The following is a 25539-nucleotide window of genomic DNA, read 5'->3' as shown; positions in this document are numbered from 1 at the left end:
ATCCAAGGTTGCCTTTTCTAGACAAGACCCAAAGCAATGATACAGACAGACTTTGGTCATAGAGCACAATGTTGTCAATACTTGAGGATATAAAACTAGCAGAATACAAGGGCAAAAGAGAATTATCATCATCTGGAATTGGCCATTAGGTAGTATCTTCTCTCCATTGAGGGCAGGCTTCCGGACATGTGCTTGCTTACACATAAGAAAAAGCATCAGTATGTGAAAAAGACCCAAATTTAATATGCCATAATTGAAAAACCTGGTTAATATCAGGATTCTGTCATTATGGACATTTTTTTCAATATTTAATGCTGTATTATTTTCATGCTTGAAAAGCAAAAAAAAAAGTTCAGGAAAAATGGCCATAAAAGCATTAGTTATCAAAGAAATGAATAGAGAAAATCAAATCACAAGAGTATCATATTATTATATGTAAGGACTTTTGACTGTGAGTCTGACCCATTGTGTGGAGTGACATTTCTGAGATGGATCCCTTGTGTCTAATCTATTTAAAGTTGATCTATAACCAGTGAATGGTCATCTTACTTAATCTATGGTTATAAGAGAAGTTGCATTCACAAATGCTTTTAAAAGGGCAATTTTATATAGGTTACATTTTTTCAAACACAAAATTAGACTTCAGTTTGTCTACTTTTGCAACCCAGCCTTGAGTCATAAAAAGGGACTCAAATTCTAAATCATATTTGTTTTTCTACTGCTCATTACCACTGATCTGTGTTTTACTTATCTTTTATTGATTGTAAAACAGACCAAAGGAGAACTATTGGTTTCTGTTATATGGATCTCATTTTTAAAAAATAATCATCTCATTGGAGAATTTTAGTGAGTGTGACTGTAAATAACTTGCTCCTTCATTAGTACCAAGTAATGGATCTTGCCAGCTAGAACCCATTAAAAGGGAAAAGAAATATTGACTAATCCACTCACTGTATTTGCTGATCTGTTAACAAGCAAGAAGGTCCAGAAAAAATTTCAGAGGATTGCCAGGAATCTCAACACGGACAGTATTATTGTCAGTGAGGTCCCTTTGGAATCCAAAAGGCTGCCATATGTCTGTGGATCTGAATCATACACCCATAGAAAGATGGGGCATTAGCCCTGGCGGGGACTTGGGTAATCATCTGGTCTAGAGACATAAGGTAGTTGGTGTCCCAGGCAGAATAAGAACTCTTGGGTCTCATCTCCCAGTTCACCGCGCACTCCCCTCACTGCTATATTTGCAAAGTTTTCCATATCAACAATTAAAATAAGTCAATTGTGATTATTTTCAGGCACATAATGGCAGCTTTGCTAACACCACCTCAGTATCAATCGATTTCTTTGGAACTGCCAGGACTGTATTTGGTTTATTTTTAAAGCCAAGCAGTTTTTTAAGCCTTAAAATATTTCGTTTTCAAAACCTAAAAGGCTCTTTATTTAGTCCGTGATGAATATTTGAATAGTGTTAAATTTATCATTCTGGCAGTACTCACATTGTACTTGTCATTAATTGTGACTCATCAAAGAATGTTTTGATGTTGAGTCCTTGGCTAACAGATGGCTCTGTTGAGAGGAATTGAGGTAGTGAGCTATGAGGTCCAAGGAGAGAGACTTCTTACATAATTAGTCACTAGAGGTTGTTTGAATTTGTAAGAAAGCGCAGTATTCTGTGATGGTGGGGGATGGGCTTTGTACTGAGACGAGGAAGGTCTCTTCTTTTCTACTCTATGCATAGAATGGATGGAAGAGTTGACAGCAGTGTTGCTGGTATGCCAGGTGTGATTTGGATTGACATAAGTGACCAGCAGAGAGGCACGAAGTCCAACACTAGGATGTTCTGTTTCTACAGGGTCTGTCATCCTGGACATTCTTAGTCACAGAGACCACCACACAGGAAACATCAGGCACTCGAGCAATAGTGGTACCAGTAAGAACTCAGTAACAGAACATGAAGCAACGAACCCTGCTTTTAAAAATCATCACGTCAGAAGCAACAGAAACGTGCAAAAACATATCCCTTTCTTTTTCCTCTTTCTTTCACCTTTTCCTTTTTTTTTTTTTCCTTCCAAGATTACTTTTCCCTACATTTTCACTTAGGTCCATCAGTGGTCCTCAAGGCATGAGCAGCCCTCAGTACCACATTATTCCTCATCTATGTGCCAGTCACTATGTTAGCATGAATTTGGCTACATGAGTATTAGTCTGATAGTCTGAGTCTAGTGTGTTCACAAGTGAGCCAGTCTTTGGAATGGCATTTAGTGCTCCTTTAATTTATGTAAGAAAAAAGGAACATACATTGTATCATAAATGGGGTGAAGAAAAAAAAACCTGAAAAAAAATTCATATTCTCTTAGATGTATTCTAGAAATGATCCGAAATAGCTTAATAGGTGACGCGTACTTAACCTCTTTGAGCCTCAATTTCTTCATCTATAAAATAGGATAATAATACATACCTCATGGAGTTACACGAGAAGTAAGTAAAATGAAATTAGCACAGTGTCTCGCCCACAGTAAGGACTCAATAAATGGTCTCTGTGTTTAGAAAGGAAAGTTAACTAAGTAGGCAGTGATGTTTGCTTGCTTGCTAGCCCAAGGAGACGTGAGAAAATGACAAGGGATCGAGGCAGACTGGCAATTGAATTAATAACCAATGAGAAGGGACTTCCCTGGCGGTCCAGTAATTAAGACTTCACCTTCCAATGCAGGGGGTGTGGGTTCGATCCCTGTTTGGGGAGGTAAGATTCCACATGCCTCGCAGCCAAAAAACCAAAACATAAAACAGAAGCAATATTGTGACAAATTCAATAAAGACTTTAAAAATGGTCCATGTCAAAAAAGTCTTTTAAAAACATAATGAGACGAGGCTGTTTTAAAAGGCTGTTTGGCAAGAACATGGCATTCAGAATCAAGTGGCCGTGCTTTCACTGTACATCACTGGAGTGTTTACTTCAGTTTGGGGCTATAAGACCTAACAGCACTGAGAGAAGAACTAAATCAAGTAATACAAATAACTGAACACCTTCTGGAAGATCAATAAGGAGCAGTGGACAGAATCAAGGATTTGGGGTAGAGAATCCGGATGTGAGCCTCTGTTCAGCATTTTCTAGGCACCTAACTAGAAAGTATCACAAATACTTTAATAGGCAACACACAACCTCACTTAGTTTTCACATCTATAAAAAAGACTAAGAATAATTTTTAAATCTCTGATAATTTCTGTAAATATGCACTTTGAAAATTGCAAAACATTATATGAATCACTTTTTAAGGTGATAATGGGGGAAGATATTTACTCCCCTCAAAAAAGGCTGACTAAACTGTCTCCTGGTATTATAGGTTCAAGAATAAATAGGGGATAGATGACAGTAATTCCTGTTTTCATTGAGGATAGAGTTGAAAGAAATGAATTGGTAGCAGTACAATCAATGTTGCAGAGACAGAGAGAAAAAGTCTAAATATAAAGTTATGTGAACAACGGCCCACAATTAATGAGCATTAGTAATCCCCCCCTTGCTTGTACCTCTCCTAAAATTCACGGACTCGTAATTCCCAGCCTTTTTGGAAGGAGACATGCACACATGAGGAAAGTGCTATATAGCATCTTTAACAAAGGAAAATAGTTTAAAAGTCATTTTGTTTGATGCTTTGGAGTGCTGCAAAGTTAAGGTTCAGAGGCCATAATATAGGCAGTCACATTTGGGCATGTTTTAGTTGACATATGACCCAGGAATGGGATCACAGACTGAATGACTTTTTGAGATTCCTTCATCCAATCTGTTTTTCTTAGTTGAGCAGATGTTTCTAAGTAACTGAGATGTTGAAAACTTTGGAGCAGAAAATTTGTCATCACACATCATGTGTATTTTAATTGGTTTGATTTCATTTATTTATTTTTTTTAACCTCTTCTCACAAAACAGCTGAATTTAAAAGAACTAAATGAGGAGGAAAATTCTGATTTCCCTTCTGATGAGCTCTTTTTGTATGAGAGCTGATTGAGTCCCTTAAATACTTGAAGGGACTTAAGGGAAAAAAACTGTGTCTGGATTAAAACATTAAAAATAGAAACATAAATTCCAAGACTTAAGTCCCTGGAGTTACTTGACATTTGAAGTAATTTCCCCAAAGTAATTTCCTTTGTAAAGGTTTATAAATTTATGAGAGAAAATACCTTATCCCAGCTCGAGATTTTTGTGTCAATTAAGACTAAACAGGGATTAGAGAAAACCAAGCATTAGTTTGGAAATGGATCTGCTCTAAGTGTGATGGGATCATATTCAAATTATTAAGTGAAATAGTGAATGTGTACTCTCCTTTCTTCTTACCCAAGGCTTGAATAAGTGTACCTGGAATCGAATAAGTGTAGAAGCAATTTTCTAAAGACTCCTTGTTTGCATGTACTAGTTACTTATCCTTATATCTTTGCCTTATTCGTCGGGAAATTTCCACCAAAATACATGAACTTCAAATGAATCCCAAGTTACCCATCTGAAATTCTGAAAACATTTTGGTTCTCTTATATAGCCAAGACCTCAAGAAAATAGTCTCTGAAGTTGCCACCTTATTCTTGGTTATAACCAGAGTAGATACAGCCCATTTGAAAACAAGCAACATATAGAATAGAAAAATAATGTGTCCCTTTATTGGGAACTAATATGTTTTTCCCAGAGATCAATTGCTTGCAAAATGTATTAAGAAGTTGTATACTTCGCAAAACAAACCTTATTCTTTTTTTTTAGTTCGAGTATAATTGCTTTACAGTGTTGTGTTAGTTTCTGCTGTACAATGAGCAAATCAGCTATATGTATACATATATCCCCTCCCTCTTGGACCTCCCTCCCACCACCACCCGCATCCCACCCATCTAGGTCACCACAGAGCACCGAGCTGAGCTCCCTGTGCTATACAGCAGGTTCCCACTATCATCTGTTTTACACATGGTAGTGTATATATCACTCAAGTTTTATGGTTTGCCGATCTGCACACAGAAACAGCCCTTTTGCAAAGCAAGTACCCTTCAGCAATTTTTCCAGAATACCCTACATACATACATATGTATGTACATACATACAAAAATACAAACCAGACTTTCAGACATTCACTGTACAAAGCTCATAAGATCAACAAGAAATCCCTCATGATAGCTAAATCTCCATTGGCTTTCTTTTCTTGGTCAAATGCTTAGCATTTTTGGTTTGAGATGATAACTTAATTTTAAGCCTGAGAGAGCAGTTGACTTGCCCTTGGTCTAATGATACTGAGCAGCTGCCAAAGCCTGTTTTACATCCACGGGAGAAGACTGTCCCCGGAGAGGGGACACATAACCATGCATGTCTCTTTCAGGATGTCTCTTTGGGTACCATGTCAAGAAATGACTTTCTGAGAGGAGGGAAGGATCTGTGTTTGGCTTTTTGATTATGCCTCTGTGCACAAAGGAGAGACTGTGTTAAGAAGTTGAGACTTTAAGAAAATTCTTGTTGTGTAATTTGCATTTACAGTGCACCTAAAGCTCAGGGCAAAATTTTGGTTTTATTTTTTAAGCAAAATATACCAAAGGCAAATAAGTGAACTCACATATACAATAAAATGAGATTTTTTCTTCTAAGTTCTAGGATCAAAAGGGACATAATTTGCAGCGGGGGATGCAAGAAGGGGAGGCATAGTCCCTTTACCTAATAACAAGTATAGCTTCCATTTTACATGATTTACCATGTAAAATGCTTGGCAAGCTATCTAGCACATACATATTTGTTAAATGAGTGAGTGCTAGGTGTTGTGCTAGCATTTTGTATCATTTATCTCATTTAGTTTCATATGAAGGTGCATATATATCTTCAGAATGAACAGAAAGAAACTGAAACTTCAGTTAACTTATCCACTGTCACACAACTACTGAGCATGGCAACCGGGATTCCATACTAATCTGATTCCAAAACCTATATTTAATATATCACATCTGCCTACACACACACACAGACACACAGAGTGTCTGAGTTCACCATCTTTTCAGATTGTCACTTGTTTCAGACTGTCTTGTTGTCTTTCCTGTACTCTTCTTGTCAGATTTACTCAACACTATTTTATATTCATTAGATCTCAGTTTAAGACATTCCCAGGGACTTCACTGGCGGTCCAGAGTTCAAGACTGAGCTTCCACTCCAGGTTTGATCCCTGGTTGAGGAACTAAGATCCCATGTGCCATATCACAGCCAAAACGTTAAAAAAAAAAAAAAATACATTCCCTAAACCAGACCCTGTTGTGCTAGAAACACCCCACTTTTCCTGGGAAATGTTCTTCCGATTATTCATGGAGCATCTTAGATTATATCATCCCAGAAACTCTGTCTTGAATATTTTGTATTTTCCTTGAGCCTAAAATACTCAGCTCCTTTTTCATTTATTCATTATTTCAGTATTTATTATTCCCCTTCCACATTTACTAACCTCATATTTTCATTTATCCAAATTTTTAGAATTATTGTTTCAGAACTAGAAGGAACTCCATCAATCACCTAATCCTAACTCCTGATCAGTTTGTCCAGCTTTGCTTACCCGACACCCCTGAGAGAGGGCAGGCTGTGCCTCTGCTTAGTTACTGCTGTAGAGGTGAGTGCTTAGTATGGTCAAGACTACCTGGGAGAATAGCTGGGAGGTACTATGAGAGATTCCAGCTTAGATGAGATGAAAATAACCCACATCTCTTGAACAGTATTCACGGAGCACTCACCATGGACAGGGCATTCCTGCCAGGCCTTGGGGTGAGCACACAATGAGTGAGACAGTTTCTGCCCCCAAGGAACATAATCTAATGATTATTCCTGGTGGGGGAATGAGCCTACAGCACAAATGTCTGTAAAAAAAGACATGAGTTTAGAGATGAATGTTTTCAGCATTTAAAGGAAGGAAATATCATTGATAACTGGAAGGAATCAGAGAAGACTTCATGAAGAAAGGTAAATTTCATATTAGGCCTTTGCAGGATGGTGGGAACAGTCTTGTTAAAGGGACCCTCCCTTCCCCTGCTAGACAAGGCTATTTCATCAAGCCGAGGGAAGGTGGATGTGGCCAGTGCCAAGCTCAATAGAAAGAGATGCTCCAGAAACGCAAAGTAAAATGTCCTAGTTGTTGTTCAGACATGGCAAGCTGGCATGAGTCAGCTCCCCTTCCCTACACACATTATCACCTACTATGTATTTTGGGAGGGTGTCGGGGTGAGTAAAAAGCAGCACCATTTACCTTTTTGAGCCATTCTTTGGCCTACTCTGTAATATTACTCATCTTACTTTGGCCGCCAAATTCTCACTCGGCCCTCTTGCTCAGCCCCTGTACTTGGGGTAGGGAAGCTCATAGGGCCAATTGAATAATTCGGGGTCTGTAAAATAACCCTTGAGTCCCTGTCTCTCACAGTGCCTGGATGAGCCAGGGGCGATGCCAAGTGAATTGATGAGTTTGCCCATCTTGCTTTGGGCTTCAGCCTCCAACAGGCCTCCATCTCCTAGGTAAGCATACAGACAGAGGCGTCTCTGGCCCAGAGGAAGGTACTGGATCACAGTCTGTACAGTTCTGTGCCAGTCCCCACGACAGCATAAGAGCAAGAAGGGATGAGAAGTGCACAAACTGAATAGCCCTCTTCCTGATGATATTTAATTGAATACGGGCTCTGACAAGGCGTGGCTGAGTAGCTTTCTTCCCATCATGTGCTGCTTAGCTCTGACAGATTTCTTCTTTAATGATCATTCCACCCAGGTAGCACAGAACTTTTTCATAGAATGACTCCTTGGGTGAGGATCAAGAAATCCGGGCACTGGTTTCAATTGTGCCATAAACTTTAGGCAAGTCACTTAACATCTGTGAATTACATTTTCTTCATTTATAAATTAGGAAGAGTACCCATCCTGCCAGTCTCTGTGAATTTTTTTATCTGAGACTGTAAAATCACATAATAGCTGAGAATGCACTTTGAAGGGTTAAATATGTGCTGAATATTACTATTACTAGAGTCTTACTATTAACACACCTAAGTGCAAGTAATACCACCTATGCAGGTAACAAATGACAGGTACAATGTGGGAACTTGCTAAACAGTCTTTCTGTTTACACAAGGAGTGTAAATTGTAGCTAAGGTGCGAGGTTATTGTTGTTGTTGTTATTGGCAGGGGAGGTCGGGGATGAAATGTGAGAGAAGTGGGTGTGAAGGGCAGGTGTGTAAGGAGCAAAGAAGGATCTACAAGGCTTAGTGAGCAACATGGTCTGTGGTGTTGATCAGTGACGCCAACCGTGTAGAACGAATTATAGACCATAGGAGTAGAGATTCTCCCTTTGTGTTTTCCTATTGCTCTCTGATTAGACCTTCTCATTGCTGATCTTCTTTTGGTTGTGGAGTAGGAGCGACACTTGCTTCCTAAAGTGTGCCCACCTCTACCACCAAGGATTGGGTGTTGCTTGGGCAGGGGGCAGGGGCGTTGCTACCAGAGAGAAGCCCAGAAAACAGGATTGAGGACATTGTAATGCAGCAGTCTCGTCCCCTCTTTCACACTCTACCTGGGCAGATTCTGTGGAGTTTTGCTTCCCTGGGAAGGCTCTGAGAATTCTTCAGCAGAAACCAAGACTGTGCTGCAATGTTCTCTCTCTCATGGCCCGAAGCAGAACTGCAAATAGAGAATAAAGTCATCCCTGAGACCACAGGACAAAGCCTCAGTGGCACTTTTCAGGGTCTAGCCCCTGGCTCCTGGGGCTCCCCAGCAGCAGGAGGCAGAGGCCCATCTTTCTGATTTAGATAACTTCCCAAGACCAGATTTAACCTGCTTCTCAGCAGAACTTTTTTCCCTTTATTCTGCTTTCTGCTGACCTACAGTTGTCCTCAAGGAGGCAAATAAACTATTTTTCAACTCCATCCACTTCTCCCGCTCACTACCCTTCCCGATGGATTGCCCCAGGTTCCAGCAGAGCTGCCTCCAGCAGCCTCCGACTGAGGTGCACGGTGCCACACATGTCCCTGTGACCATCCTGATTAAAGAGGACCCAGCTTAGAAGTTGCAGCCTCCCTTCCTTTTCATAGAACGTTTTCCTCAGAAATTTCAGGAAAGTGCAGTCCTCATCCCTGAAAGCTATTCTGGGGTGCTGAGGCCTGGGTCACCCAGGCGTTCCCTCTGCATGATGGCCGCGCTCCCAGACTATCCAAAATGCAGCAGTGCACTGAGAGAGACAGTCTGCTGAGGTGTTATTGGTTTGCAATACCCTGATAAGGAGATTTCATTCCCTCCTTGCTGGCAGAGTTATATAGAGTAATTATATAAGTACTGCTGTGACACTGGGCGGAATCTCATTAAAAACCGTATAGAGAACAATTGCGTTGTGGTAGAGAATATTCATTTTATTCCAGTTGACTATAATCCCTATAATAGAGCATCAGCCTGAGCACAAATGCTGGTGTTGCTCTGGCTTCCTGATAAAGTGTATTTGGATATACATTTAGTGCAGCATTTGCTTATGTGGGGCATGATAAAAAGTCCGCGTGGGGCAGCTCCAGATTTTCCCACCTGGGGAGGAAGTCGCTCGCTGTGCTGAGCAGGTTGCTGTTTGCTGTCACTCCTCCTGCAAGAGCCGCTCGGCCGGCTTGGATGGGAGACCCTGTGGCAGTCTGACCACATGGCAGCTCTGAGCCACTCACACATGCAGACAGATGCACGTACAGACTTGGGCTAAAAGAATGGGCCCCCTTCACAGCTTAGCCTTCCCTCCAAGATGGGAGAGAGGCCTGGCCGGGATAGAATTTGTCATGGGTTAGAGTCTCTTAATTTTTAAAGAGATAGCGGGCAAGCCCTTTTTTAGTGTAAGGATGTTTTTGGTTGGTGGTGTGTGAATTATCCCTACTGACTATCACTCACCATAACAAACAAGAGCCATTCTAAGTAGTTTTCTGGTATTTCAGCCTAATACTCAACAGCCCTGAGAGGCAATAATATCCAATACAGTTATACCCCTTACTGTGTGTGAGTGCTTTCACGCACATTATGTCATCTGTGTGTGGAGAATTGAGTAATCTATGTTTAATTATCCAGAGCACAAACTAATATCGAGATCTAAGAGCACTATGAATTGTTTTACTTTAAATATTTTTCATGACCAAAAAAATCACATCATGGAACGTTTAGAAATTATGAGAAAAGTTCTCAACCTCAGCATCTTAATACACGGATATTATAATTTGCTCTTATTTCCTCCTAATCTTTTTTCTTGTTCATTCTTGTACGTGTTATCATAATGCTCTGCATCGTTAAGTGCTTTTCCTCTGTAGGTCTCCAGACTGCCCCACTTGAATTTTATCTGGTCACATCCCATGTGTAAAGGAAAGAAACCAAGATTAATCAGCCTCTGTTTGAAGAGTGTTTTATTCAGAGTATATATCCCTCTTGTTCAAAGTCAGTGTCACTTTGGCCATAATCAAAGTACCAAAAAGATGGTTAGGGGAGCATTTTTCTGTTAAGCACCCAGCTTCCCTCTCTGGTTATGAAAACAGCTGAGCAAGGCAGCTGAGCAAGGCATTTGAGAATCTGGAGTTTGCTGTTACTGGGGAGGATGTCCCAGCTGTACCTTGTTGTTCAAGATCTCTTCATCATCTCAGGATGCCAGGTCCCAAGCTGAGCTCACTCTGGGGACTCAGTGCCATCGAATGGGGAGAGCTTGGCCTCTGCCTGCGTCATTTAGGAGCTGCGGGTGAAACTGAGGTTAAGAAGCTCAGTTGATGCCTCTCTTAATGTGACCCTGCCAAGAGGAGGGGGGGTGTGTGTGTGTGTGTGTGCGTGTGTGTATTGTGTGTGTTGTGTGTGTGTCCATCCCCAAGCATGCCTGAGACAGCTGAGAGAGAGGGCACAGATCCATTATCCCCAGGGACCTGTAGTCAGCTTCCATCCTGGTGTAGCTCAGGCATGGGTGTTCATCTACGCAAATGCATCTTTTAAAGGACGACGCCAATTTCCCCCCAGACTAAGACCTGCTCCCCTTTTTCTTGAGAATGGGAGTAGGGGTAGGATCTCATTCAAGGAGGACATGTTCTTTCCTGATCACATGCTCCTTTCACCCTCACCCTTCAAGCCTCCTGTCCTGCAGAAGCATTTTGAGCACTCAAGGCCTCTAGCCCAGAGATTTGAGTGGGTTTCTGCAGGGGCTGCACCAACTGCTGCCACCTCGGCTGGGAGGGCTGAGACCCCCGAGCAGTAGGGGTGTTGGTAGTCAGAATCGGTGGGGTAAGACAACCTCCCAGCTCTCCTGCACACCAGGGAGGAAGAAGGAAGCAGTTAGAGACACTGAGGCATCCTTGTGTTGAGCAGCGCATCATCAGCTTGGCCAATACAAGTTCCAAAACCCCTGGCTCCCTGACACGCGCCTCCCCACCAAGCCATGGTCTCCACACAGCATGTAGATGTGTTTTTTTCTTCTTTCATCCTTTTTTTCTTTTAAGTAAGCAGAACTCCCTGAGGTGCACTTACTCTCCAAATATGTACACGGCAGGATGTGAGAGATCACTTCTGTCTGAAATGGATGCCTTGTGTCCAAGGTATTTTCCTGTGTGTATCATGCTATTCAATTTAGGACTCCTAATGCATGATTAATGTGTGTTTAAACAGTCATTGCCTAATCGGACTGCTTCACCTTTGGGACACCGGTGAGTACACAAAGCAGACTTACAGAAAACACCATCGGCCTGTGCAGAATAATCCCACAACTCCAGTGTTGTACAAGGAGTGAACGTTCTGAGGCTCAAATGGTGTCCGTCCAATGCTATGGTTTCCACTGAGCTGCATGTGACTTCTCAGTTTTCAGAGACTGGGTTTCAAAATCATTTGTTTAATTCAGTATTTGCTGAGCATCTGCTGGGCAAGGCTCCATGAGTTCCAGAAAGGGGAATTGGATGTGGGCCCTACTAAAGGGAGCTTAGAGTCTAGTGGGAAGCAGAATATGTTCATGAATAGTTATAGCACTGGGTGGAAAGTTAGGAGGAGAGCCTTAAGACTGACTTAGAAGGGGGATGGAAAGGCCATTGTGAAGGGAGCCTCATGTGGACCATGCGTATAGAGGGCAGTGGATGGATCTGAGGGAAGGCGGGGAGTAAGGAGCTTGCCGTTACTGGGGGGTGTCAGGAGCCTTGTGGGGGCTTTGCAAGGCCTGAGTCATGCGCACAGGCAGGAGGGGGTAAGCTCGCTCCAGGGCCTGCGGTGCCCCCATCCATGAGCCTCCTTGAGTTCTTGCCCTGCGGGCTTTGCCTACCCGCCGCTGGAGCCCTGTGCCCTACTTGCTGCTGCTTTTGGCCTGTATGTCTGTGAAGCAGGGGGAGTGTCCCCAAAAGAGGTCCCTGAATTCTAGATATTTATTTACAAAAATGTGAGTTGAACATAATGATCTGTGGACAGGTGGCAAATAGAAAAGAGACTAAAGTGGCTGGCTCTGAACATTTTAGCCATTTCCGTCTCATCCGCAGCCCATCCAGGTGACTCACCACAGAGTCTGAACCCTTAAAGTGGGTCACGCCTGAGAAGTGGATGAGGACTCTTGCTCTGAGGGGTGTTAGTGAGGGCTCAGTGTCGGGCCCGTCCTCCTCCAAGAACTCTGAGAACTGCTTGCATATCAATAGAGTCTGAAGCAAATGGAAACTTGGCTTGAAGATGTCTATGGGGGAGAGTATTGGGGTGTGTGTGTATTTATACACACTCTGAAAAAAATTACACCCTCTTTCTGGAAACTGCCTTAGAAGTTAGGCTTATAATTGCTACAAGATTCAACCACCAAATTACTGAAATGTTCCCCTCAAGGAGTATTTGACATTTTGTAGAAATTTTAGTATAATGAAGTGACTATGTCAAAAATTCAAACATTTTAAATTCTTTCACTTATTCATGTTTGAATTTAGAAGAAAGGATAGCTTCAGGTAGGTTTCTTTGTTTTCCTCGACTTGAAAATAATGGTGGGTGTCAGAGACTATCACCCAAGAGGACTCAGGACTTCAACCACGATCCTAACAGATTTCCCAGGTAGTATCTGGGTGTTTGCGTACCACACACTTTCAGTCCCTTTTATCCTGTCAACTAATTTTTGATTGTTTTAGCAAATGCCATATGGCACAGTGATTACGTATTTGGGTTCTACAATTAGACTGCCTGGTTTCCACTCCCTGCTCAGTCACCCACTGACTGCGTGATAATTATCACATTCCCCGCTTTCCCTGTACGTTAGCTTTCCCGTCTGTTTAATGGGCTTGATAATAGTGCCTGCCTCATAAGGGTGCCCTGAAGATGAAGGAGTACCTCACTGGTGCGTTCAACACAGTCAGCACTCAGTCAGCATTTGCTGTCTTTCTCCTTCCCTGCCTGCCTCTCGTATTTATCCACATGCAGGAGGGTAAACGCAAGGGTGACTGTCTGAAAAGCATCAGCCTGGCCCCTTCTCAGCTTTTGCTAACAGCTGGGGTAGAAGGCTTTAAGGGCTAGAGGTGTTTGAAATGTGGTGAGGAACTGAGCTGTCTCTTAATTTTCAAATATCCCAGCTGCCTCTGCCTCATCAACAAGAAAATTTAATTTATCAAAACTTAAACTTTCCTGGGACTACACTCTCTGTTTGGCATAATGTGCAGCTGTGCTTTCTCCCTGGATGTGTGGTTTCTCCTGTCTTTGCCTTTGTAAATCGCTCTGTCAGTGATTCAGCTCACCAGTTCCCTTGACTCCATCTTCCCTCATCATTTGTTCATTCTTGTTTTTGTTTTTCATGTCTTCCTTATTCCTTGAAACCTCCCGAAAACCAGAGATCATAAAAACCATCATTTTAAAATCAGAATTTTAAATTGCAACTGGATTGTCTTTTGTAAATTGCTTCTTATAAAACAACACCTAAACTCTATGAGAAGGCAGTTTTAACTGTCAATTTTTGCCTCACTCAGAGTTATCAACATGAAATTGAGATGACAGCTTCTAAATATATGGAGTTTAGAACACAGTATAAATGGAAATTTTTGTAGCCACGCATGGCTTTCTGTAATCCACCAGTAGTGTATTTCCTAGCTAATATTCTTCACACATATGCTCAAATCCAAGATAAATATCCAGCAGCCATCCCTGTATAATGCTTGCTAAAAATGAATCATTCAAGACATTTATGCCAGGAAATTTAGATTTTAAAGGATATCACACAATAAAACAGAAGTCGCTGAGGTACCAGTATTCATTAAATTCTACTCAAGTGATAACTTTAAAAGCAGTCACTTCTACAGATACATTTTTTTTTTCCTTTGGACCAGTTCACCCCACATTGACAAGCTGTTAAGGAATGTAAAAGCGTGTACTCTTTAGCGTATGGGTGAAACAGGATAAGTAGTTTACTGTTTGAAATGATGTCATTCAGTGTTTGAAAGACCAAAATTGCCTACGAGGCTTCCGAAGGATCTAATTAGCTTTAGTACATAAATTAACCAAGTCACCATTCAGAGTGTTTCTGTCTTTAAAAACGAGCTGGGAGAGTTTGAGGAACAGAGAGGAGGCCGAATGATCACCACGTGGGCAAGAAGGGGAGAGAGGAGAACAGGATGAGCCTGAGACCCCCTTCTGCCCTTGGAGCCCCTGCCCCATCTGGCAGGACTCTTCCTTTAAATAATCTTTCCCCTCCACCGCCCAGCCCCAGACCTCCCCTCCTGAGCACAAGACAACCCAGCCTCTACTCCATTTCCTCTCCCCAGACATATCTTTCATGTTTTCTTTTGCATTTTACATTAATATGTTAGTGACATCCCGGAGGCTGTGTGCTGGGGCGAAAGAGAATGAACAGTGGCTCTGAGCCTGAAGTTCCTCATCTGAAAGATGGACAGAATTAGAAATAATGTGTGTAAATACAGTGCCTGGCACACTGTTAGCTCAGACTCTGCCGTCCTGAAACGCTCCCCTTTCCTTCCTGTTATTTCCACATGTGTATGAATATGCAGCCATGACAGGAGAAAGCTATTAACTTATAACTATTTACAGTCACGCTGCACACCCACACACACATATACAGCCCACCACACGGTGAGGGAAAGAATCCTGCTGTTGAGCAGCCCGACTAGGCTGTCCTCGTTGAGATGAGCAGGGAACTGGATGGAGCTGCAGATTTGAAGCGGTCGAGAGCTTTGTCTCAAGAAAGAGAGAGAAGGGAAGAGAGCAAGGGGGGCTGAGTGGGACTGGAAGAGAGAGACGTGAGAAGAGGAGGGATTCCAGCAGCTACCTGAGGAAGTGAGACTTGGGGGAAGATGTTTTAAAAGTCATTTGGGGGAAAGTTTTGCGCTCTGTTGTGCTGTGTGTTCCTTGCTCCACTCCCTAAGAAATGTTTGCAAAGGCTGCGTTTCGCTTCAGGATGTTCGGAATTGGGTGCCTGGGGTTGAGCGTACGTGCTGTTGAAGGTGTTGTTGGTGTCAGGGTCCTCACGGAGCGGTGGGGGCGCAGAGTGAGAGCATGGCAGCATCACAGGCTCAGGTTCCAGCAGCCTCTTCCTTCCTACTGATATTTAATGTTACAGGCAAATGTAAGTTCGTATTTTTAAAAAATTAAGTTGAGACTTCCTGAGTGGGAGTTTAAATCACTTCCCCTCTGCTTGCAAGTGTCTATGACTTTGGCTTTTGTGTAATACTCTTTCTAGTTCTTTGGGTTCAGGAAAATTTTTTATTTATAAAAAAAGGGGGGGGGGTAAAACTTTTAGTGAAGGAGGTTTCTGCTTCCTTTAATGGCCGAGTAATTCCTGTTGAACCACCTCTCCACAGATAACAACTACAAATGCTGGACAAAATATAAAACACAACCACTTTAAGTGGAAAGCAGGAGAAACTGAAGGAGGGTCTACTCTTGAGGGAAGGAGATAGCAGTGGGTGAGGTTCCCATTCTTTTATGGCTTTTAGCTTGAGGGCATGTCCCATTTGGTGTCAGGCAAGGCAATTAAAACTTATAAAAACCCCTCAATTTCTATCAAACCCACAGAGGTCAGAGTTGGGGACAGCCACAGCAGCTGGAAGTGAAGAGGAAAATCCCATAAAGGAGAGAGGTAGATAAGGAGCCCCAAATTCAATGCATAAATTCTGCCGGAATCTCTGGCTGACACTTGACTTTGCATGCCTGGGACAGACTCCAAGAATCCCAGTTAAGCCTAAAAGAATCAAAACCTTCTATCTTCTCTAGGTAGCATCTCCTTTTTTAAATGATGAAAATAAATTCTTGGTTTATTGAGCATTTAGTTTGGTATGCAGCTGTCTGCTGGGGGAATTTAAATATTGTTGAAATTTGACTTTGAGACTATCATTTCAGATATTAATTGAAATCCCATACACATATGAAACCATAACATACATGTATATATGAAAACATTAAATTTAAACACAAGGCCACATGGTCAAATGCCAAAGGTCTGCCATACACAAAGTGGGATTTTGCCCTGAAAGAGTTGTATTAGTTTCCTAGGGCTGCTATAACAAATAATCACAAGTGGAGTGGCTTGAAACAACAGAAGTTTACTTTCTCACAGTTCTAGAGACTAGAAGTTTGAAATTAAGGTGTCAGCACGGCCGTGCTCCCTCTGAAGGCTCAGAAGGATCCTTCCTTGCCTCTTCCTAGCTGCTAGTGGTCACCGGCAACCCTGCCTCCATCTTCACACGGCTCTTCTGTCTGCATGTCTGTCTCCACATGGCCTCCTTATAAAGGCACTATCCATTGGATTTAGGGCCCACCCTAATTCAGGATGACTTCATCTTAACTAATTACATCTGCTGAGGTTCTTAGGTAGACATGAATTTTTGGGTGGGGGACATTATTCTACCCAGTACAGAGGTGAATAAAAAGTACTGTGAAATATACAGAAGTTTAAGTTTTGGGTCTAATTAATCCTTAAATATTAAAGTCCTCTCTATCTTATGGAACACTCATATTCAGGAATGTGTATTGTGTGCTATGATTATGTGTGCCTAATTACTCATGACTCATCTATATTTTAACTTTTATGTATGTTGTCATTGGAAGTAACAACAGTTTGATTTTATTGTAAACATAAAAATTGACACCACTAAGTAATCCTGGCCTTCTGCTAGCCCTTTCTCCCTTCCATTGTTCCAAATGAGTAAGGTTAAATGAATTTGGGGGAGAACAGTGTTATAAAGCCCTTGACAAAATCTGTTCTCTAAACCAAAGCCATTCCATTAAGGAGACCTAAATTTAGATTGTCAAAGCCCCAAAGACTGAAAAGCAAGTTGTTAAAACTTATAATGAGTTTCAGTGTTGCTGCATTTGGAAATATCTGCATCTCAGCAGTAGCCCTTGTACTAGATTGCTCTAGAAGAGGGAGGGGGCAGTAGGGACTCTTTTCTTTGAGGCTGTCATTTCAGATATTGGTCGGAATTCCATATTTTTGACCTTCACAAATTCTTAAATTGTAAATTCCAAGCAGCTGTAACTTGTAAAAAGCATATGGACAAATCCCCTAATGACAGATCAGAGATGATTGATTTAAAATATTTAATTCAATTTAGAAGAACCAAAGATGAAACATCCTCTCCCTTCCTTTCCCTCCACCCTTATGCCAGCCACCCTGGCTTTTTCTTAACAATATCCCTGAATTAGAGAAAATGCAAATGAGGCTTTTGAGATTCAACTTAAAGTGAAAACATTTTGCAGCTGTCATGGCTAATTTGACAATAAATATAAGCACTAGTCATTCTCTTAATGTATTTCTTGAATAAGAGTCTTAGAGATGGGACTTCCTGGTGGTCCAGTGGCTGGGACTCCACGCTCCCAATGCAGGGGGCCAGGGTTCGATCCCTGGTCAGGGAACTAGATCCCACATGCTGCAACTGAGTTTGCATGCAGCAACTAAAGATCCTGTATGCTGCAGTGAAGATCCTGCATACGGCAACAAGGATCCCACGTGCTGCAGCTAGGACCCAACGCAGCCAAATAAATAAATAGCTTAAAAGGAAAAAGAGAAAAAATCTTAGAGATGAAAAAAATATTGCCTCCAGAGCTCCTGCTGATGGGCTAAATCTTGAGGTTATTGTATTTCCTGTGCTTAGAATTGACTCTCCTTGGTGTGAAAGTGATCACTGATACCGCTTGAAGTTAATGCTGAAACTCAGCTGCTGGGACAAGAGGAGCATCCCCATAGGTTTTTGTGCAGTTAGTTTCAGTTCTGCTGGCCAGTCTGAGGAAAGGACACTTGTAATGGGATTTGTTAGATATACTTTACTACTTTTATTTTTACAGCTTTTATTCAGTCAAGATTCTTTTCTTGAGTGCCTGCTATGTTTCAAGGATTGGGCATACCAAAGGAGTAAGACAAGGTCCCTGTCCCACCCACCCTGCATGACAAATTAATAGATCATTACAACATACTGAGAGGGAGGGTATGCCCAGAATGCTATGGAAGATCAGAGGAGAGCATCTAAAACTAACTTTAAAGAAATGTACAAATCTCTATTTATACAAACATGACTTCTATGCCTTGATAATTGAATTCAATCGTGGTACCTGTGAGAAGGAAATGTATTCTAGCAAACATTTTTTTTTAAGATTTGCCAAAAACAGTGTGGTCTAAAAATAAATCAGTGTAATGACTGATCTAGGAAATCTTCATTATTTCCTTAATTAATTCAATAGTTGGAGCCTTGAAAGAATTAATGACCCATTCACCAAAGTCATTGTGTTAAAGCTTAATTTAAAGATAGCTTTTCAACCTATTCTCCCAGCCTCCTTGCTGAACTGAAACTGTGGACATTGTCCTCCATTTCTACTTATTCACACCCCTCTTCAAATTGGTCACTGAAACTTTGTTTATTCTGCCACCTAAATATCTGTTTAATCCATCCCATTTTTATCCTCATGACCACTACATTATTCTGCATGTCCATTAAAGCTCCTTTGGATTGCTACAACGATTTTCCATCTGGTCTTCCAGAGAGCCCTTGTCTGCCTCTCTGTATTTCACCTTGATCTCCAGCAACAGACCTCCCTGTGCCATGGCAGGTGGTAAAACTCCTAGAACATGCCCTGCTCTGGACATGCTGCTCCCTGTGCAACTCTCCCACTCATAGGCTGGCAAGCTCTATGCATCCTTCAAGACTCTGGTTGTAAATCCCTTCCCTTGTGAGGTCTTTCTGGTAGTCTTATTCCATCACACTCTCCCTGTACCTTGTACATACCTCTGTTTTGACATGTATCTCTTCACTGTAATTTGTGACAAATTCTTTCCCTCCCCAAAATAAGGTTCACCTCTGGTTAATGGAAAATTGAGGGGATCACCCCATTATACTTCATCTTTGGAGTCCTCCTGGGCAGGGAGAATAGGTATCAGTAATATGATCTCAAAAGAGCTCTTACTTGAAGTGCAGAGAGGACTTGAACATACTGAGGGGCTGCCCCAGAGCCTGTTTCATTGGCTCTGTTTCTTATGCTGTCTGATGTCACGTGCTTTCCTAAGTAGGCACCTTTGATGAATTGAAAAGAGCACCTCAGAGAACAACACAGAAGACATTCTACCTGGGGAGAAAGACCCACAGGGCCAAATAAACTTGCCGATGATGCATCGTTTTGCTGAGGCAGCAGCTTTTCTTGTCATGAGCTGATGACTTCCTCTGGCCTATAGATGTCATGTTAAGGATTAAGGATATCTGGAATGTACAAAGGAAGAACAAGATTGGGACCTCCCCAGTGGTCCCGTGGGTAAAACTCTGTGCTCCCAATGCAGGGGGCCCAGGTTTGATCCCTGGTTGGGGAACTAGATCCCGCATGCTGCAACGAAGACCCGGTGTAGCCAAGATAAAGAAATATTTTTTTAAAAAAGGATTGATAACAGCCTTTGGGGGTATAGAAAGAGCGCATATGAGCTCTCATGTTACACCCAGCTCCTGCCTCAGCTCCCCCATCTGGGGGATTTGGGATTGGTTACCAGCTGATCTCTAATCTCCTGGATATAAAGATTTGGAAATGTTCTGATCCAAAAAAAGCCTAAAAGAGAAAAGAAGAAATCTCGCTTTAAATGCTGCTTATTTCTTATTCATCATCTTCAAACATTGTCGACTAAGTTACTGGTTTCCTGTTAGGTTTTGAGCATTTTTCCCCTTTGTGTATCCTCATGGAGAAGCCTAGCATCTCTGCTTTTTCCAGCAGGAGTGATTTTCTGCTTGAAACAGGCCAATAGTGCCCAGGTCTAAGAGATCTAAAGAGTCAGGAAAGAATTCAAGCAATGGACTTAGCCATGCATTTAGACATAGAGTCAGAGGATTATAAATCCAACCCAAAGCTGCATAGAAGTATGGAGCCTGTAGGTTGCTCCACAGGGGACATATGAGAAAAATCAAAGGATGGGAGTTCAGCATGATGGGAGGAATGTGAACGCTGGGGCAAGGCAGACCTGGATTTGAGCCCCACATACTAGTCATGTGGTCTTAGATATGTCGTTTAACTCCACTAAGCCTTGGTTTCCTCTTTTGTAGAGTGGGATTAATAGAAACTTTTCTTATGGAATTGTTAGCATCAGAGAGAATGCTTGTGGAGTGTCTTGCACATTTCTTCTAAGAAATGCTAGTTATGATTTGGGGTTTGTGTTGCGAGCGATACGATGGACTCTGAGGTTCCACCCAATCCCGCGGGAGTGCTGTTGGCAGTGGTCCACACCCAGTGGCTGCTCAAGCAGGGGTGTACAAGGCCTGGCTATTTTGGTTCAACTTGAAATAACTCTGAAGGACCATTCTAGCTCCCGAGCTATTCATGGTTCAGCCAAGTCGACACTAGGCCGGCATTGCAGCTCGCCGTCTTCCTCTGCCCACTCCAGCTTTCTTTCATAACTTCCCATGGGTGTCAGTCCCAAGAGCACGCCTCAAAAACATCCTGCATGCTAAACTCCGTTCCAGAGTCACTTCCTGTGTAACCTGACCTGTGACGAGTGACAAGGCAGGTATCCAGTCCTGTGTTATTAATCACCCATTGACCTGAAGCCCAAAGAAGATCCTGGGCACCCTGGCCAGGTGTCAGGAGGTATTTCAGAAAGACAGGCAAAGCATCAGAAAAACTGTAAGGGAAAGAGGAAATACCTAAAGACATGTGCAACTTGCCCATAGGAAGGTTTCTGATAATTTCCAGATATTAAAAACATCCTAAATCCTATTCCACATGATTCCAAGAGCATGGAAGTGTTTTCCATGCTTGGAACTTGGCTCTGAGATTCACATCAATATAATTACTCAGATGTAATGATTGGTCTTTTCCAGTATCGAACTTTTAATTCTCTTTCCAATGGCAGGAACCCAGCTAGAGACCTTCCTGGAAGCAGAGCTGTGTTTCCCTTCCCCATGACTGTGTGTGGGTGGCCTAAGCAGTTATTTTGGAGCCAGGCTGTGCTGCAGGCCACTTTCTGTTGCCTGGTGGCGTTTAGGCTGGGAGCCCCTTGTTCCACTCAGGTGCAGCCTGTGGAGTTAGAATCAGCAAGCCAGACAAAAGGTAATACTTGGGACACCAGTCCTGTAATGAATTTCTAGGGTTAAGTGTGACTCTGCTTTGGACAGGGACTCCATCTCCAGGGACAGTCTTATCCCAACATGATCCTTCTCTATTCTTTCCTAGACTGATCTCACTGGTTATTAGCAGTTGAAGACCCAGGAGGGAGGACCTCATCAGGGAAGAAGAGCTATTGCTAACCTTCAGCTAATAGCCTGGTCAGATCATTTAGTAACGAATCAACAAGCACTTCCTGAGGATCAAGGCCCTGGGCTGTGCACCACGCGTGCAAACACTGGGGAGCACACGTCCACCTCTCCCTGTAACAGAGAGGAAGGGGGACGTGAATGTGGAGAGGCAGCAGTAGGACAGGTACGTGGTGCAGATAGTGAGCTCAGCAGATTGGAGGAAAGAAGATGGCTTTTCCCAAGTTGCTTTTTCAAATGTCTGTAAATCCCGTGTCTCTGTAGTCCTAAGAATGCTCAGGTAATGCCTTGCCCAAAGGAGGCCCTCGATAGATATACATTGAGTGAAGCATTTTTCCCGGTGGTTTGTCACCCACTCTTTGACCTTCAAATAACACAATATTCAGTTTGCAGCAGATGTGCAAAATTTTTTTCAGTGGTGACTTCTCTGTGTTGCTGTGCATCCCTTGGGGGACTCTTGGTCTCAGCATTGGTGGCCTTGTTCTGCAGAGGCACAGAGATGACAGGGACGTGCCAGAGACCTCGAGGGCACTGGTGGGCTCAAGGCTCCTGCATCTCCTGCATTCACCCCTACTCTTCAGGCCGAAGAACCACTGGAGGAGCTCTGACACATGTCCACAAGTCTTGCCGCCTCTGTTTGCTCTCTCCACCATACTGCAAGTCCTGGACTGCGGTTTTTGTTTTTGTTTTTTTTATAAATTTATTTATTTATTTATTTATTGGATTTATTTTTTTCTTGGCTGTGTTGGGTCTTCATTGCTGCACATGGGCATTCTCTTGTTGCAGTGAGCGGGGGCTACTCTTCATTGTGGTGCGTGGGCTCCTCATTGCCGTGGCTTCTCTTGTTGCGGAGCACAGGCTCTAGGCACGTGGGCTTCAGTAGTTGCAGGCAGCACATGGGCTCAATAGTTGTGGTTCATGGGCTTAGTTGCTCCATGGCATATGGTATCTTCCTGGGGCAGGGCTCGAACCCGTGTCCCCTGCATTGGCAGGTGGATTCTTAACCGCTGCGCCACCTAGGAAGTCCCTGGACCATGGTTTTACCTGATGTCCTGGGGTGCTGGTCACCCCACCCTGTGTCCAGTGGATGTTAGGAGATACATTTGCAAGCCCCAGAATTATTCATAGACCCAGGGACACCTGTTGCTGCTCAGCCACTGAAGTATTATATCTGGAAGAACCCTCAGGAAACTAAGTTCAGGGACCAGAAGTCTTTTGCCTCAAAGCAAACCCTTGACTTTTACCTCAGCCCAAGTTCAGAGGTTCTGCCTCTGGGCAAGTTTAGGAGAGTGTGGGATGAGGTTGGAAGGGACACCTTATCAGCCCCTTCCCATCTCTGTCGTTCTCTCTCCCTTCTTTCTTAGACAGTTGGAGAGTTCTCAATCTTATATACAGGCTCATGCAAAGAAAACTTCATTGCCCTCCCCAGCCCCAGACTGTCACCCCCAAGCCCCTCCCATACAGGAATTCAGGACCCCCACTGCAGCCTGGGCTGTAGTCTAGGAAACAGCGGGCCTGGGGAGGACAGAGGGAGGAACAGCCTCAGGATCCAACCTGAGACGACCCTGCAGCAGTTCTCCCTCTGTGAGGCCAGAGGTGTGCACTGGGGGTGTCCAAGAGGATTTTTTGCATAGTTCACAACAGAGTGTAAAATGACCAGGCTCAGAGCAGGGTAATAGTTTCACATAATGGTCTTCATTGTCTCAGGCCTGCTAGAGGCAGTTTCCAGAATTGAATAAATTCTGTTTAGTTACTCTTCCCATTTACTTTGAGCCATGGCCCTGAGTTTTTCAAATTAATTAAACTAGCGATAAATGTCTTAATAAACATCTGCCTTGTAAAGCTACCTGATTACCCTTTTTCTTCCCCACTTTTTTTTATCCTCACTTAAGAGAAGATGGACCTGGAGTGTGACTACTCTGGTCAACTAAAAACAGAATCAGAGGCTCTGGGCACATAAAGGGACACGAGGTCATTTACACAGAGGGAAACTGACACTGAGAGAGAGAAATGACTTGCCCAAGAGATGGCACCCAGAATTTGCCTTTCCTGACTCCCTCACGTCCCTCCTGCCCCAGACTCCCTGCTCAAAGCTGAACACAGAAGACTTGCCTCCCTGACGTGGAACATCCTCAAGGCACCTATCCCCTACCCATCCACCTCCCCACCCCTGACGGAGGCACGCCTGGATCCTCACCCAGGAAAGAGAAAGAAGGCTGGTCCTGACAGCCAGGATGAAAGTCTGACTGTGAAGCTTAAAGAGCACGGATACAGGCAAGAGCCAGAAGCAGCAGGCAGAGGTCTGGGGCAGCTCCCAGCACACCTCCTAGACGAGAGACCCTAGAGGCCAGGAGAGGGAATGTTATGGAACAGACTCCCTGCCACTGACAGCAGCACTGAGGTGAGAAGAGAACTCTTTCTCTGAATTAGGTTTGATGATACCTGCCAGCTTTATTTTCTGGTGATTTAGTTCATGGCAAAAGGGCAGTGAATTTTGTGCTACTTAGCCATTGAAAGTAAATGGAAACTGGGGACTTGAGCTTGCCAGCCAGAATTGGGCAGCTGCCCACTGTCATGAAAGGCAGAATTTGAAAACCTGGCAGGAAGGAGCAGAATTCCTCTGTAGTATTGAACCCACAAGCCTAGTGCCCTGAAGTTGGTACTCTTGGTACGTGAGAACATGAAAGCTGAATAAAAGTGAGAATTGTGGGACTTCCCTGATGGTCCAGTGGTTGAGACTTTACCTTCCAGTGTAGGGGGTGTGGGTTCGATCCCTGATTGGGGAGCTAAGATCCCACATGCCTCATGGCCCAAAAAACCAAAGCATGAAACAAGCCATATTGTTAACAAATTCAATAAAGACTTTAAAAATGGTCCACATTGGAAACAAAATCTTAAAAAAAAAAATAACATAAGCTGAGCACTTTAAAAAACAAGTGAAAATTGTGCTGGAGCACAGTTCTGGAGTGGATATTTGTCATGGAGTTCAAATAGCCAGTCTCTCCCCCTTTTCCCTGCAGTCTTTGCCCTGAGAGCTGCTAGTGACCAGCAGGTGCTGGAGAAGGCTGGATCTAGTCCTGGGATCCCCAGACCATCAGCATTGGCATCACCTGGATCTTTTTAGGCCCCACCCCAGACCTACTGAACCAGACACTCTAGAAGAGGGGCCCAGCATTCTGTTTTAACAACTTTCCAGGTGATTCCAATGCAGGCTCCAGTTAGAACCCCTGGTCCAGAGCATGGTATGGTTCTGAATATGTTTATTAAGGAAATTCTGTTTTCAAGAGAGTTAGCCATTGCCTCCTACATTACTTCCCCCACCTCCCCATCCCCCTCCACCCCTGGGACAGCTGCTGTGGGAGATTTGGGGGTTGCCCTGTTGCTTTCCCAGGGCTCAGCATCTGTACAATAAACCGTCTTTCCACCACCTGCTTGGTGTCTGACCCCAGCTGTCTCACTCCTGTCTTGGGACTTTGTTTTGTTGTTCCAGTGAGGTTGTCTCCACTTAGTGCTGGGAACGGGGGCATTCATCAGTGTGGCAGTGTACCATCAGTGGGACCACAGACCAAGAGCCAAGCCCTGGAGCCCTACCTCAGAGGCTTCTCTGCTCTGATCAGAGATTTTTCAAGGGAGGCCCTGGCTGTCCTTCTCAGGAGAAGCAATGAGAATGACCTGTCTGGTCCAGGGTAGGGACACCAGCAGCTGTGAGTGACTGAGTGAGCTCTGGGGAACGTGGGACACTGATCCACGAGCTGTGAGCTCTACGGGTCCGTACCTCCCCCTTTACCTGCCAGCAGGATGGGCGATCACCTGGAGACTCTAGGGGGAAGAATATGAAGCTACAG

General features: G+C 43.4%; 1 protein-coding gene across 5 annotated transcripts in view; it reads left to right on the top strand.

The window, feature by feature from the left end:
* FRMD5 (FERM domain containing 5) overlaps positions 1 to 25539 on the top strand; it is a 340409-nt gene that overhangs the window by 254099 nt on the left and 60771 nt on the right. Inside the window, exon 1 of one of the 5 annotated variants that reach the window (XM_057721966.1) lies at positions 23990 to 24095. The exons of the other annotated variants lie outside the window; for them this stretch is intronic. Coding sequence (XP_057577949.1) covers positions 24054 to 24095 — 42 coding nt within the window. The 5' untranslated portion in view covers positions 23990 to 24053. Of the gene's footprint in view, positions 1 to 23989; positions 24096 to 25539 lie in introns of those variants that run through there. 5 annotated transcript variants of the gene reach the window in all.

This window comes from Hippopotamus amphibius, chromosome 2, assembly GCF_030028045.1.
Source record: "Hippopotamus amphibius kiboko isolate mHipAmp2 chromosome 2, mHipAmp2.hap2, whole genome shotgun sequence".
Classification (NCBI taxonomy): domain Eukaryota; kingdom Metazoa; phylum Chordata; class Mammalia; order Artiodactyla; family Hippopotamidae; genus Hippopotamus; species Hippopotamus amphibius.
Note: the sequence above shows the minus strand (reverse complement) of the source record. Positions and strands in the feature narration are given on the sequence as shown.